At 38.6% G+C, this 16567-nt stretch overlaps 1 protein-coding gene across 1 annotated transcript in view; it reads left to right on the top strand.

Annotated features, from left to right (window-relative positions):
- Positions 1-16567, top strand: part of SNAP91 (synaptosome associated protein 91) — a 63527-nt gene that overhangs the window by 15472 nt on the left and 31488 nt on the right. The window contains 10 exon segments of the mRNA XM_008640224.2: positions 2853-2995; positions 4043-4118; positions 5946-6048; positions 7640-7733; positions 8898-9009; positions 10376-10482; positions 11636-11677; positions 14788-14858; positions 15268-15273; positions 16214-16241. Of these exon segments, the coding sequence (XP_008638446.1) occupies positions 2853-2995; positions 4043-4118; positions 5946-6048; positions 7640-7733; positions 8898-9009; positions 10376-10482; positions 11636-11677; positions 14788-14858; positions 15268-15273; positions 16214-16241 (782 nt within the window).

Raw genomic sequence — 16567 nt, 5'->3', positions numbered from 1 at the left:
CCATGTTAAAGTAAATTAATTTTTCTGACTCTTATTTTAAAATTTAGCTTAGCCACCAAACTCTGCTGCTCAGTTTGTTAAAGTTAGCTGTGCTGGTGCTTCACTCCAGATGCTGATGGTTGCTGGTTAAGCTGAGACGCTGTGGTATTCGGGAAAGAAATCCAGGAAACTTGGATACCTTATCTTTGTGGTGTGACTAAACGGGAAACAGTTCTGCAAGAATTATCCCCCCACCCTCAATCTTCTTTTTCTGGCCTCAGATGACAAGTGACATCTTCATGCATGGTTTAATTCTTTTCTGTGCACTGAAAGTAGTAGATTTAATTTTAATCATGCCTCTCTATTTTGTACACTATAATTACTCATGTCCTAAAACATTCAGGGCTGCAGTCTGAGATGCTGTACCCTCCAGCATTTTGGAGAGGAGACAGGAATGACTGAGTGACTTCAGAAGCAGTGCTGTGGCATCATACAGCAGTGCCTTGTTGCCTCCATTGCCAAAATTTCTGTGGGTGAATTCCTCTGAGGTTTCATTATCTAAAGTGCACCGATGGAATACACAATTTATAGTGTCCCTCTTTCACAGAAATCTACATACTGAAGCCCAAGATGGAAAGCTTACAAATTTGATGCATTTCCTTATATTAATAAGACAAATGCTGTCACTTGCAGTAAAATCTCTGAGCAGGGTAAACAGTGAGCAAGCCACTTGTGACTTGCTTCTAGGTTTTTACAAACCACTGTCTTCTGTAATGCATTAATCAGCAGTACAGAGTGAAAGATCATTGGCCTGTTTGTACAACAAGCTCAAGGAGAATTCTTAGAGCTCTGTGATCTTGAACTGTTGTCATTCAATAGCATGGCTTTACTACTATAATACTTGGTCTGCAGAATTTCCTCCTTCAAGGGTAGTATTGCTGAGGTTATAGTAATAAACACATTTCAGAAGGTGTTCTGCAAAAAACTCAAACCCAACATCCATAACCAAGACAACAAAATGCCATGACAACAAACATCTTCAATTCAAACTTAGCAAAAAGATCATAAAATTTTTTTCTCCTGTCTCATCCCAGAAAATCATTCCCCTGGCCTAAAACTGAAGGCAACTTGCAGCTTTTATGCCCATGCAATAGACAGTTTTATGTGCAAGCAAGCACTGTGTTTTTCCCAAGCTTGTGACTCTGAGCTAGAGATTTCTTAGTAAGAAGTAAGTAAGTCTGTGTAATAGAAGGAAAAAACCCCATAAAGATTACGTGCTAGGATTTTAAAAAACACCCAAACCAACCAAACAAAACCTGAACTTTGGAATGCTTCTGCTGCAGCAGTGTGGGTTCTTTTACACACCAGGTGGGTCTCCGTATCTGATGTGACTCATTGATCTGTTTAGACAGACTTGTCCTCTGGGCTTCTCCTGTCCTGCAAAGGCAGAATCAGTAGTTTAATGTTGAGCCTTGACTTTCCACTCTTGGCAGCATTAATGCTCTCCATTGCATGGGATTATGTAGGGGAGGGAAAGGAAGTCTGCAAAGTGGTGACCCTGCTGTCCTAGTGGATTGAACTCCTCTTGTAGACTCGCATAGTTTAGGTGTGCATGGATCAGTCATAAAATACCCTGTCTGCTTTTGAGGTAGAATATCTGTAATCACTGAAAGACTTGAATAGTTGGAGGAAAATTTCTAGTCTGGGGGTGGGGAAGAAATCATTAACAATGATTCCTCTGAGGAAAAGTAAAAGACGAGTATTTTCATTTCAGATAATGCTTAGTCTAGTAGTTAAACTTTTAAATTTTTCCTGCTTAGGCCTTCAAACTTTAAGCCTCGGCCTTACAATTAGATCTGTGTTTGGTGCTCTTGTTGTTGCATAAAGTTGTCTCCTGAAGTCTTCCTAGGGCTGTATGTGGCATCACACGGGTTTTGGTCATGCAGTTGCAGTATGCAGTATGCAGTTTGCAGCTGTGTCTCAAAAATAGGTGATAGCTTGTAGAAGGTAATTGCTGGCTGCCTAACTGGAGTCGGTAGATGACAGGTGATGTAGTAAATCACAGACCCTATCAGTAGATGTGGGATATAGAGGATAGTGGAAAGCTTACTGCCCTACTGTTTATGATTTGACTGCTTACCTTAATTTCATGCACTCTTCTGTGCAAGTTTACATCTTCTTAATGTCCAGGACACCAAGCTGTATGTTACTGTTCCCTAAGACAGTCTAATGCCTTATTTCTTCTACGTAAGGTGCAGTTGCTTCAGTATAAACTAATGTCATTCCTGGTGTTCTTTCTCACTGTTGAGGAGGTCTTAATGCATGCCTGAATGCACTCTTCTGCTTTCTGGGTCTGTAGAAACTCTAGGAGGTGTGCTGGAGCTTGCTGATTAAAACAACCTCTGGGTGATGACTAGAGTATCTGTTTCTGGAGATACCTCTTTTTGCTGATGTGACTGGGTTCAGTGTGCTTGACATGTTACCTGTAAGTGAAGAATTCAGTTGTACTTATTCCTCTAACCCAGAGGTAACAAACTGTGACAATTAACTTAAAAACCTGCAAACAGTAAAGTCATACGATGATGTGCGCCCTAACTTCATCTGGGATAAAGATGGAGAAACGTTTGGTCATAGCTCAGGACAGAATTGTTGGATGAAAGAATTAGACCACTGTTGCTGTCAGCATGTACTAATATAATTTCAGTTTGGGTTTTTTTTGGTTTTGTTTCTTTTCTTTAAATGTGGAATGTAGTCACTGAACTTCCTATTGTCACAACCACGGCCTGCAGCCTGGTGGGCTGAGAACTGGTCCATGCTGCAGACTTTCTGTCATATTTTTAGCACCTAATGCCTTCCTTTTCTCTCTCCTACAGACTTGATCCAAGCAACTAACGAAACAAATGTGAATATCCCTCAGATGGCTGATACGCTTTTTGAGCGAGCAACGAACAGTAGCTGGGTGGTCGTATTCAAAGCCTTAGTCACCACACATCATCTAATGGTCCATGGCAATGAGGTATGTGTTAACAGCTCTCGCAAGGCCACATTGGCACTGAACACACTCCAAGCCAAAAGTGTTAGTAGTACAGAGGCATCTTGTCTGAACCAGTAAGGACCTGAGAACAAAGGGCAAGAATGACTCTTGATGAAAACTTACCTTCAGCAACAGAGTTGGACTGGTTTTCTGTCTCTCCATTTATAAAACCATAACATAAGACCAAGATGCAGCCTGTGCCAGGATGCTGACAATTTTTGCACTGAATGTGAAAACAGAGCTAAACAGGATTAAACACTACCTGTGATTTTTTGACTGAGGTCAGAGTTGGTGTTCTGGCACGTGTATACTGCCATCCAAATAGTTGTTTTTTCTGCATAAATGTTAAAATCTTTCTAGAGCTGTAAATTCAACTTTAGCCTTTTGGATCAAGTTCTCCTTATCCTTGCTTTTCATTGACCTGAATGGGCACATATGTTTGCATAAAAGGAGACAGCATGTTTAAAGAATTTCAGTATGACTGTGAAATAATTCCTCCCTGCTGTATATAAAGTGTTTTCATGCAATGAACTTCTCACAGTGTAAGTTTTTACTCCTATTTTTCCATTCCAAGTTTTGGTCAACATTCTTATCTGATTTCTCTGTTTCAGGCTGTTAGTCCCTGTATTTGATGGGGGGCCTTGCTTGTTATTAAAACAGGCCTTCAGCTTGGCTGAAACAGAGGGCTGATGGATTGAGAAGTCTGGGACTAGCCTGGATATGTGCTTTGTAAGCAGATAAATTTTTGCTCCCTCAAATCCCTGAGCATTAAACATTTCTATTGCTCCTTTTGCAATGTATTTTGTATTTTGCACATAATCTATTTTTTATATATACAGTAGAACATTTACTAGAGATTCTAACTAAAAGTAGTTAATCTGAATGGACAAAAAAAAGTTTTGAGGAAGGTATTGCAGGCTAAGACAAAAATCAGTGATTTCATGTTGTATGCTGAAAGTAATCATGCTTCTAGAAGGTACAAAACCTTCAGATGCAGCATGTGATAAGAAAAATGACTTTGTGTTGCAGAGATTTATTCAGTACCTGGCATCTAGAAACACATTGTTCAATCTCAGCAATTTTCTGGACAAAAGTGGATCTCATGGTAAGCCTACTTATGTCTGTAATCTCAACAAGATTTTAAATAAGATACTATTGTTAATTTGCTCCTTTGTTCTTAAGATGTAAATAATATTAAAATGTGCTACTGCAGACTTTTTATGAGTACTTAATAAATACAGGAGCACAAGTGAACTGCTGAACAAATTCAGAACAATATTTCTCATCTCCTGCAATATTTTTACTCAAAAGGTGAAACTGTACAAATCCTTCAAGTGCTGGTTGAAATCTGGGCTGGGTCAGCTATCTCCTTAGCTCTTATGGGTGTTAAAAGTTGAAATGGATAATTTTCCATTTAGTTTTTTGGGTTTTACTCAGTCTTAAATAGTGATTCAGTTGCTTGGGGACACTGTGCTTTTTAGGCATTATCTGTAACTGCTTAGTGGTAGGGCTGTTGGCACCAGAAGAACTGTTGGTTTTGATTTGATTTGAGTCATGAATTTAGAAAGGTCTAGGCAGAAATTAAGGACTTGTTCCCTCTGAATCTTACAAAGCCTGCTTTTCTACTTTTCATGCTGGAATTATTAGTGAATTTTCCTGTGCCTCCAATTAACAGAGGAAAAGCTTGTTTCATGGTAGCTCTACCAGAAAAGAGGGAAAATATAATTCTTCAGCTGTCAGAGAATATTTGTAGATTGTATGCATACTACAGGAATGCTACAATAATGGGAAAATTCAAAGCAATGCCACATTACTTCATCTCTTGATGTAGACATGTGATGCCAAAAAAACTTTAGCATCTTTTAGATATGGTAACAGGGCAGGAACAAAGCTAAACAAATACTAAGAGTGTGTTCATCTAAGCAAAACATGATATATGTGTGTATATATATATATATATATATATGCTCAAAGACACTGGTATTTGGCAGCAATTAATTCTGTTAAATTCATGCATTTGTGTTCTTCACTACTTTCTTTAAACTTGAATTGCCATTTCATAGATAATACATGGTATGTCATAGATAATGAGGCATCAGATTTGGTAGTGTTTTGCCTGAGTTGGCAGGGTTACTTAATGGTGAGAGATATTAAGGGAGAATATAGTCAATGACTGAATTGAGAGGTGTGGATTTTTAGAAAGGTAACAAAAAGGGACCTGAATCGAAGAGGAAGATGAGTTGCCTTCTGCACACATCTCTGTGGCTTAGAGGAAGAAACACTGCTGGACAGGCTGTAAAACTAACTGCTCAGATATCATAGGTTTAAAGGGCACTGAAGCTTGAGGTGCCTTGTACGGTATTATGTGCCTTGAGGATTTCTGATTTAACAGTTCAAGGAAGGCACTAGTCTCTGTGGATTCCATCATAATTTCTTTGTTCTGGTAAACCTAGTCAGGGGAATTTTGAAGGTCCATGTAAGAGTCAGAGTGACTAATATACATAAAATAAAAAGTGTTTAAGTTGAACTTGAGCTTTATCTTGGAAGTCCAAGAACTGTACCGGTTCAGTACAAACTTTTTGCTAAATTGGTATTTTTCCCTGTTAATAGAGGGGTAACTTTTTTGCCATGAAGTAATATTACCCCATAACTATGTAGAGACCTCTATCAGGTTTCCCCAGGAACCATGCCACTGGTGCATTGCATGAATCTGTTGGAAGTAGAGGACAGTGGTTGTTTGTTTTGGTGAACCACTACTGGTTTTTCTTCAGAAGCTGAAAGATGTCTTGTGCTGCCTGTTCTGTATGTGAAGCTGCATAGTGTAACAGAAATCACACAATCTTGGGGTCTGGCAGCTGTGTATTATCATTTACTAAAGAACTTCCAAACAAGCATGACAATCAAATGTAAAATTCGTAACTGTTTTTTGCAGGTTATGACATGTCCACCTTTATAAGGCGTTATAGTAGATACTTGAATGAAAAAGCATTTTCCTACAGACAAATGGCGTTTGACTTTGCAAGAGTGAAGAAAGGGTAAGCGAAGTTTAGATACATAAATTAATAGGGTTGCCTGACCCATGAAAATCTTATTTGTGGCATTACACTTAATTTTAGTTTCTCAGTGACTTTGTTGTTATATGCTTTGTGTAGCTACAACAAAAAAACCTGATTTTTGAAGTACTTGTAATTGGTTAAAAATTGCCCAAAGAGGATAGGAAGTACTGGCTGGTAAGGCAAATACGGAAGACTAAAGTAGGTGCCTTGCCGAACTGGGAGCTTTTAGTGCTAGCTTTAAATCTGACCCTAATTAAATTTTGCAGCAGTGAGGCTGTGTTTAGGATTTGGAGAAGGAAACACTCTAAAACTATGTTTAGGATGTTTCATTACTCTCCAGACACTTGCCCTAAGAAAGGTGGCTGATTGCAAACAAAGCCTGAAGTGAACTCCTGAAGTTCTTAGCAGGCAACAGAGGAAACAGTTACAAACTGAACAAAATAACATTGCAAACTGCTTGCTTTATTTCCCACAAGAACTGTGTTCAAAAAAAAAAAAAAAAAAGGTTAACCCAGCCCAGAGTAGTATGTTGGTATTTATGAGAACATTTTTCTGGTCTCTGACTCTGCTAGCTGGGACTTTATGGGCTCTAGATTGTCTCTTGAAGCACAGATGACACAGCAAGTGGCTTAACACCCACTGAAGGTGCAGCTTAATTGACTGCATATTAAAGATGCTCCTGCTAATCATGAGTTGCATACAGGATCCTTCTGGCAGTTCTGGTGTGTTCTGCAGCTTGGGATTCTGACCTGTTGATGCAGGCATCAGTACCAGGCTGCTCTCTCCTGCTTCTCAAACAGCCAGAAAGTGTAAGGCCTACTGTGGCAGCTTTGCTGTGTAGGTGGATGCCATTCCCTTAGTGGGGATCATATGAGTTTGCTCTTGCACACTTGATGTTAAATAAAGGTAAGTTTGGGCTGCTGGGGATCCTACTGTTCCTGTCTTTCTGTAAATTCCTGGAAAGGCTTTCTATGCCTGTTATTTCTGGTGCTCAGAACAAGGTGCTGCCTCAGAGTATAGCATAAAATAAGTAAGAGTATGTATGCATTTCCAGTCTGCATATGTACACCTGTCTGCAGCCAGAACAGGGCAATACATAACCATGGTTTTGCAGGTTTGTCATAATCAGAGGTAAAAATGACCATGCTTGAAGTCTGCTATGAGACTATGGATGACTCTTAAGAAATGCTACACATCCATGGACTGGTCAGCAATGAGTTGTCATTAGTTACTCATAATAAACTTTGTGCACAAAGTGTATCAGTCTAAGTACTTCTGTGGTAGTATTTCTAGTTAGTAATTTAAGCTCCCAGTGTCATCTTTCCATAAAGAGATCAATCTCTTGTGTTCATTACTCTAACACAAAACCTTTCCTCACCTGCTGTCAGAAAGGGTGGCTGGATGAAGTATGCTCTCATGATGACATGAGAAGAAGGAGAATCAGACTGTGCTTTTGAAATGGTTTAAAATGAGTTATAGGTGCTTCAAGCATAAATTTTAGACAACAGATCAGTTTTGGGGAAGGGAGAGAGGAAACAGCATGGTTTCTAATCTGTATTCCCTCTTGCAGAGCGGAAGGTGTAATGAGAACAATGGCTCCTGAAAAGCTGCTGAAGAGTATGCCAATATTACAGGAACAAATTGATGCACTACTTGAATTTGATGTATGTATTGAAGCTGACCTAGCATTAACACTGGGCAGTTACTTATAAATGATTCATTATAATGAGCACATTTCACCTTGTAGGTAATGCTTTACTCATCATCCCTTATGGAGGGCCAAAAAAATCCCCTTTTCAGTGTTCCACTGAGGTATTGTGGCCAAAGAATGGCCCTTGCCCATATGTATGAAATGTAAAGATTGCACTTTTGGTTTTGTAGAGAGGGAACTTGGAGTTTCATCTTCTGCATAAGTGAGGGGGAAGAAATGGACAAAACAAGGAGACCGAAAACTCTCTTTTCTGTCTTTGGCAACCAGCTTCTTTTGGGGGGAGGGAAAAGCCCATTACAATACCACATGAACACTGTTTGACTTCCTCAAAATCTTCATCTTGTTTTCAGCTGTGAACTAAATTGGCTAAAGTTTCATCTAGGCTGTTCATATAAATAAGTGTATGCAATATATTTATCATGTCATGAATGCTGATGGGATTGTTTATTTGACCTAAGGATAAAAACAGAAATCATTTGTTGGGGGAGGCACAGTGTGACATTTCAAAGAGGTTTTTGAAGGAATTGCTTCTTCTGTTGGTGGGCAGCAAGATACACTTTGAGGTGGAAGGCAGAGCCTACTCCAGCTCTCAGAGGAAAGACTTAGAAGTACATGTCTCACAATGTGCTTTCCATTCCTTAAATGGCATAGGAATTGTGATAGTGCTCTCAGGAGATATTTTTAAGAAAAGAAAGACCTTTTAATAAATGAGCACATATTTCTTTCCTAAGTTGATGTGAGAAAGGATCTTGACATCATTAATCCAAATACATTATCTCATAGAATATTAAGTTTTTGTTAAGCTCTGCTGTAAACTTACATCTTTTGTCCATTTCATTAAAACCATTAATAGCATCTCTGCCTTCCTCGTCTTCATGATTAAGTGAAGGAGACAAGACTAAGATGTTGCTGTGGATACTCCTCTGCTGTAGAGGGTTGTTTTGGAGTGATGAGGAAAGCAGTCCTTGATCTGCTAACCAAAGCTTTTGTTTAGCGTCTTAGCATGAAAACTTCAGTGCTTGGTTCTGTCTGTGACAGCACCAAATACCTGGTGTTAGCTGAAATGTTTGATTGCATTTGATGCTTGTTTTGTAAATAACTGGTATTTTATTTGTAGGTTCATCCAAATGAACTGACAAATGGTGTCATAAATGCTGCATTCATGCTTCTGTTTAAAGATCTCATCAAACTTTTTGCTTGCTACAATGATGGGGTTATTAACTTACTAGGTAAGTAACCTGGCTTGTATCTCACATACCATAAGCGAGTGAAGAATCAGTTTCAGGTCTGCTTCAGTTTTTTTACTTAACTTCCATTAAAGCTACATTTATCTTGACTGTTCTACTCTGATTTTAGAGAAAATTTTAAGCTGCACCCTCTTACATTACTGTTCATCTGCGGCTGGATCATCACATGCCCTTAAAAGTGTGTAGATGCTTACTTTAAAGACACTGACTATCTCTGTGCTTAAAGAAGTGTACTGTGTTGTGTGAGCATGCATAATATGTCCCGCAAGGTTAGGCGCTTTTGCATTTTTAAGATGCCCACATTCTTCTGTTATATATCACAGAATCAATTAGGTTTGAAAAGACCTTTGAGATCATCGAGTCCAACTTGTGACCAAACACCACCTTATTACCTAGACCATGGCACTGAGTGCCATATCCAGTTTTTCCTTAAACACCTCCAGGGACAGTGACTCCATCACCTCCTTGCGCAGCCCATTCCAATGTCTAATCTCCCTTCCTGTGAAGAAATTCTTCCTAATGCCCAACCTAAACTTTCCCTGACACAGTTTATGACTGTGTCCTCTTGTCCTGTTGCTGGTTGCCTGGGAGAAGACACCAACCCTCACCTGGCTATAACTTCCTTTCAGGTAGTTGTAGAGAGTGATAATGTTATGTGGTAGCCTTGTATGAAGTAATACACTCCTGAATAACATTCCTGATCTGCCTGAAAGCATGACTTCCAAAATTGGATCCCCTCCAGAACCCTACCTACCCTCAGCCTACAAAGTGTAAAGGAGGCTATGAGCATGTTCTGAAGCTCAGGCAGCCTGGTGTGATCACCAGCATAACACAATGGGTTGGGCATAAAAATTCAATTGAAATTTCACTGTCTACTGCTGCTTAAAGCTTAAGTTCAGGTTGAAATATGTGGCAGCTGTGTTTAATAATGGACACAGATGGACCTTAGAGAGCTACTTCAGTGAAAAAGTGCAGTTCTTTTGAGTGAAGACAATTTGGAGAGGACATATATTAATATATGTTTAAGTGTCCTTAATTATTTTGAACTCTAAGTTGGGTAGCTACTTCATCTGCTTACTTTCTAGTCTTTAAAAAAGTGGTTGACATCACACACAATGCTGTGGCTAGTTGGGGTTCAATTTGATGGTCTATATAATTCTTTAGCAGCTCAGCAAGCCCAGCTTCTAAATTATAGTAGGCAAGAGGGATGCCACTAGATTAATGTCCAAGCAGTAAATGTTAATGTAGTGTCATATTCTTGAAAGGTGATTCTTCTGAAGACTAGAGTTGCAGATGTAAGACCATATGTGAGACATTCTAACTGAAATTTACTGCATTATTTCTTTAGAGAAATTTTTTGAAATGAAAAAGGGACAATGTAAAGATGCTCTTGAAATCTACAAACGATTTCTAACTCGAATGACCAGGGTATCAGAGTTTCTTAAAGTTGCAGAGGTAAGTGGCTTTCAGTCTTCTGGAGTCTGGCACTTAAGTACTTGGTGATTTTTTTTTTTTTTTTAGCACCAATGTAAAGTATTAATTGCACTTGTTAAGCATCTGTCTCAGTGTGTATAAATGGATCTGGATCTTGGATCTGCTTGTTCAGGTCTTGTAGTTAAGCCCTGCTTAAGACTTCTACATGGCTCTGTGGTGCAGCCAAACTCAACTTTCCTGGTTAGATTAATAGATGACATGACTTCAAATGTACCAGTATTTCTGAGAAATGCTGTAATAAATGCATACTTCTAGGACAGGTTTGAATATTAGAGGAAGATACAGCAATTGGGAATAAAAACATGCAGATTTTTAAAATCTGTTTTTTTAGTTTTTGCAGCCAACATTAGGTTAACTGTAATGTGAGATTTTCCTGGTTTTGTTCCTTGTTATCATCCTCTTATGTGGATAATAGGAATATTACATGGTTAATTAACTCCTTTGCTGGGTTCTCATTTGTGGTAGTTGGCTCTTTGGCACAGGGTGCACATTTTCCACATTTCATACTTCATTATAACGGACAGCAGTAATGAGCTTAATAAAAAGTTTGTTTCTTTGCTAATTCACTTGTCTATGGAGAAGCCTAATAGACTCCCTAATGACTTGTAATGTCAGATATGAATATTGAACTTGAGGGAGTAAAGTACTTTAGGGACATAGGTCAGCTTTTCTGGACAGGGGTTATAGTGACTGCTTCAGGATTACAAGGTGCACAGGAGCTTGCTGCTCTGCTGCAAAAGCTGAACTAGCAGTCACTCTGAAGAACCATAGTGAAGCAACAGGGCAATTAATAGAAGATTGCAGACTTAACTTCCTGTCCTCTGAGACAATGGTATATGACCAGTGTATTTCAGTATAGAGTATGAATTTCACATGTGGGAAATCCTGCTCCATCTTGTTATCCTTTTATTTTAAATGGATTTTTAATTTGTGGGGAAAAAAACCAAAAACCTGCTGCAGGTTATGGAAGGTAGCTGCTGGAAAGATAGACATCTGCTTTCTAACTTTGTAGTATTTTTCTAAAGACAGAGTGCATTATAGCTTGAAGAAAATTAATGCCTGCTGTAGTGGAATAATGCACTTAGGTTTTACCTTTAATCTTTTATCTCCACAGCAAGTTGGGATTGACAAAGGTGATATACCTGATCTTACACAGGTAAGCTTCTCTTGCAGTCTTTTTGGATTTGTGTAATAAATAAAAGTTCTGTAATTAGGAAAGCACACCAGGAGTGCAAATGTTGGTGAAGGCATGCCACCTAACATGCTGTAGCTGCTGGTCCATTTTAAGTATCACTTGCAAATTGGCCTGGGTCCCTGGCTTTGTGTTTGATGTGAAGAGGATATTTACTTAGAGGAAGAGGTCCATGCTGAAGAGTTCACCTGTGGCAGTTTTGATGCCAGTAAAACTGGAACATAAGAGCAACCCAAACTACTGAGCAGCTGCAAACCCCAACTGTTCATATAGTTTTTGTTCATGCAGTTTTCGATAGCCTCTTGAAAGCCAGGTTTAAATCAGCATCAGAATAGTGTTTCTCTTAGTTGAATGCCACTTAAAAATTCTGAAAGTGAGAAATTATGAGAAGGTGGAGAGTTATAATCTTTGTGGATTTCATATACAATGGGCCTATAAAGTCTGGCCACTCCTTCAGCAGAGAAAAGCAGCATGTGCAATACCAGACCTAATCCTGAAACAGCTGCCATAGTATGTTCCCCTAATTCTGTACCTCAGGGGCTCTTTTTTAACACAGTCCGGTCAGTGATGAACTGAGTCCTTAAACCAGAAGAGATCACCTTAAACCCAGTTAATGAAATATGCTTTATAAATTTCTGTGGCATTTGTATCTGCTTCTGCTTGTGTTGTGCCAGCCTGTTCTGCATCATCAGTCAGTGCCGCACTTGCTCAGCAGCACCTTAGTTACGGCTGCCGGATGGTCCCTTCCACCCTGTGAGCCAACACTTTAAAATACAATGGTTCTTTTGGAAGGAAGGGATCTACTGTGATAATCTCATCCAACTTCCTGACCACTTCAGTCTCTGCTCAGGTAGTCTGTCACAGCTGTGTTCTCCCAAAGGCTGCTTGGCACTCACTTGCTAAGGCTAGCCTGAAACATGCTGTATAGCTTATGTATAAGACCTCAGCAGCATACTTCAGAGAGAAATAAATAAAAGGTGAATAATAAAACTGAATTTCAGTTAATAATTAGTACATAATTCTGCATAGTATCAATGGTATACCTAAATTTCTATAGCAAGCCCTGGCAATAGTTGGTATTCTGCAGAAGTTGGCTGTGTTGAAACTCTGTGTGCACATACTCTGTAAATCCAGACAAGTGGTCCCAGTAGTGTAATCCAAGTTGATAATTGTCTTCTTTGGACTTCATAGTTTGGCTACAAAGTTTTGGAGACTGAGAAGGCATATTTGCAGAAAAAAATCTTGGTTCATTTTTATTTACTAGCATTTCTTAAAGTATGACAGTTTTGCCCCTAGTAGCTCGTAGGGAACCCATATCTAAGGTTCCAGCACAAGGCTGACTGATAGATTATCTAATGTTAAAACAGCATCTAGAAGGCATTAAGCAATGTTCAGTGTTGCAAATTGGGTACTAGATAGTATTTCCTTTCCAAATTGGTGCATCTGGGTAGAAATTTTCTGAAGCTTCTTCTCCGAGTTCTGTTTGATAGATAAGTTTTGTATTACCTTGCTGGTTTTTAAGAAACCTTTGACTAGTATATTGGAAAGCTATCTAAAGTGTCTAGAAGTAACTGGTAACAGTAAATCATGCAATCCTTTTTTTTAATTTTTTTTTTAAACATAGCTTTTACTTACATGTTAAAGTCACACAACTTGTATCTTACAATATAGCCTTTTTGAATATGTAAAAGCCTGAATCCGTCTGGATTTTTTTAGTTTGTTTTACCGTTCTTCTTTCATTTTCTGCTGGAGAATTCTTATAACTAGGTCACTCATGTTTAACCAATTCTTATTATGCCCAAATGAATTGAAAGTTAATAAATATGCCTGTAAAAGCAGCAAGGTCAAGATGTCTCTTCACTGCTTGTGTACGTAGGACGTATTTAAACTCAATATGTCATTTAAGATTATTTTGAGCGTTTTAAATTTCTAGATGTGTTAAGTTACTGGTTTTAATGCTAAAATCAATATGCAGACACTGCATGCACACTGAGCTGTGCACTGGTACTAGCAGGTGCTATGCATCCTGAAATACCTGATGCAGCCAGTCTGCTTGTTTTTCAGTATAGGAGCAGTGAGTAGTCTGTTTTCAAGCATCACAAACTGACTTGTTTGATAATTATGTCTGCCCTGAAATTAAAGATGTTATTTATGAAGAACATCATAGATATTGCTGTCAGGAATTGTGGTTGATCTGAAAGAGACTGATAAAGAGAATTCCCTGTTTAGAGACTGATGAACTGATGAACTTGTAACGCTGATGAAATATTCAATTATTATATGCTACTGTATCTCTCAAGGGTTTCTTCTCTGCTTGTAGATCTTCTAGGAGTCTACTTATCCAGACTCTATTTTTATACTGGAATAGCTAAGCCCAGTGTGCATTTACAACTACTTTTTCTGTCTGCCATTGTAACAGCAAGTGCCTGTGGGTATTGGCTGCTGACCACAAAAAAGTTGCTTAAAATAAAACCTAAAATCGGGGAGGCCTGAAAAAGCTTAGTTTTTTATAGATGTCTAAAATAGTAATCTTTCTGCATTTTGATCTAGCTGCACAGTAACCTGTGTCAGGGTACCATTTTGCTAAGAACAGCTATAAGGTTTTGTGATGTTGGGGGTCTTGAGCTAAAGGTAGCTCCTTCTGGGGGCATTGGAAAGAACTTTGTTTCATTTAGGCTGCAAATGCTTTCTAACCCTCTGGTCATGAAAGAGGTGTTGGGGGTGTGACCTTGAACCTGTGAATCTTGACATTAACCCTGTGGATGCCTGTGCTGTTGTCAGTGTTTAACACTGATTTTAAAGCATGATGAGCAGCACATCCTGGATTTAGGCTTCAGGTGCTGCACAGTAGAGGTAGACGTTTTCCCTCTGCAAATTTGGATGCAGTAACATCTTTTTAAAACTGGCTTTGCCTGAATACTTCTAGCATGGAAATGCACTATTTCCACACTGATGTAAGTAAAGTAACTGAATGAGCACACACAGTGGGCTTCAGGGAAGTTGGTGCTGGATTTCAAAGTATGGTTAGATCGCTGCAATACATTGAGGTGTGTATCTTTCTTTTCACTTTCAAGGCTCCCAGCAGTCTCATGGAGACCCTTGAGCAACATCTAAACTCACTGGAAGGAAAAAAACCTGGCAACAAGTAGGTATATATGTTGTACCATGTATCTAGGCATAGGAGTGACAGGGTGAGATTAATTCATGTTTAGGTTTGCCTCCACCAACCTCCTGCTGTCACTTAGCTGGAAAATAAGTAAGACAAGGCTTTTCCTTCCCTTTAAAAAGTCATCTTAATGGCAACCTTTTCTTTAATTACTGGTAGTGGGGGAAACACACAGAACAACTAGACACTTTCCAAAATTAAGTAAAATTACTTCAGGAAAACTTGAAGGAACTGGGGGTTTGCATGCTGCTAAGGCTTTTATCATCAAAATCTATTTCTTTTCTAATGGTTTTGCATCTTCTTGCTAGATACTTGCCATGGCTAAATCTAGGAAGGATTAAGCTAAACCTCTGTTTTCTCTTTTACTGTTGCTTTCCTTGCAATTTAGCGAAGGGTAAGTACATACCTTTACGTATCACTTGCTTACTGGCATGGTTATGTGTATTTTTCAAAGATTTTCTTGAGCACTTAGATATTTTCTTTGAACTGAGATCAACTGTTCTTTGCTTTTGTATATAGTCATTAAGTTATTTTTTTGTCATTTCTGTGATTAGAAGATCTGCAAATCTTGTAATCTGTTCTACAGCTCCTAGGACTTACCCAATTCAAGTAACTTATGGGATGGATGCTAGTTCAATACTGGTGCAGCTTTATCTTCAATTCCTCCTTTCATCTCTTAGATCAAAGTAGCTCTAAAAATATGTAGCAGTATTTTCATACCTCATAATGAAAGCAAACAGATGCACTGACGTGCATTTTAAGTTATGATTAAGGCTCTGTCAGTTACTGTTAGTGTGATTTTAGTGCATGTGGGAGAACTTTCAGCTTGAACTTTCCAACTCACTGTTTTCATACTTTTAAATGCAGTTATTTTCAAGTAACTCTGACTTTCTTTAAAAGAAAGCAGACTTTGAAAATTTGCTGATACATCCTCAGAAGACTTATGTTAGATAACTGCTTCAGTATTGGTGGTGTTCTGATGCTGTTGCATGGTTTTCTAATATGGTGACACCTTGCCCATGTAACTCTTTCCTACCGGGTCCTGTAGGCACCGAAGCAAGATACTTGCATGCATCTCTGCCTTTCCTCCATTTAGTAGAGCTTATTTAAAAGGCAGAATAATCCTCTGATGCTAGTTAGCTTAATAGATTAATTTAAGATTTGAAGTAAAATTTGCATTCCTTGTCTAAAGTGGCACATGGAAGTTTGAGAAACGTAAAGGGCATGCAATTGAAGAGGTCTTCAGAAAGCTTTCATGATTAGGTTTTGGTCTTTTTGCAGGAGTTTTGATTACCTAAACTATACTTATCTGAAAATCCCCTTTTTTTTTCTAGATCTGGGGCTCCTTCTCCTCTGAGCAAGGTAAATACTGCCAGCTGCTATACTAGATAATTCTTTTTCAGGTGATATGGTTTAGAACATTGTAAGGGCATAAAGAGTTAAACTTCCATCTCTTAATCTACTTTTTAGACTTTGCCACCTAATTGACAAAATTGCATCTTTTAATGGCTTTATAAATAATGGCCCTGTAAGAGCATGTCACTGATCTGAAGGGCTGCAGTGCTTGTACCATCAGGATGCTAAGGAACTTTACCTGGGTGTGATGATTGCTCCTTTTGAAAGCATAAAAGATACACATATTTTTATCTCAGTTTCCTTTTTTTTTTTTTTTTTTTTCTTGCTTTCAC

Source organism: Corvus brachyrhynchos, unplaced genomic scaffold (genome assembly GCF_000691975.1).
Source record: "Corvus brachyrhynchos isolate BGI_N302 unplaced genomic scaffold, ASM69197v1 scaffold87, whole genome shotgun sequence".
Lineage (NCBI taxonomy): Eukaryota > Metazoa > Chordata > Aves > Passeriformes > Corvidae > Corvus > Corvus brachyrhynchos.
This window is presented reverse-complemented; position numbering and strand designations above follow the sequence as displayed.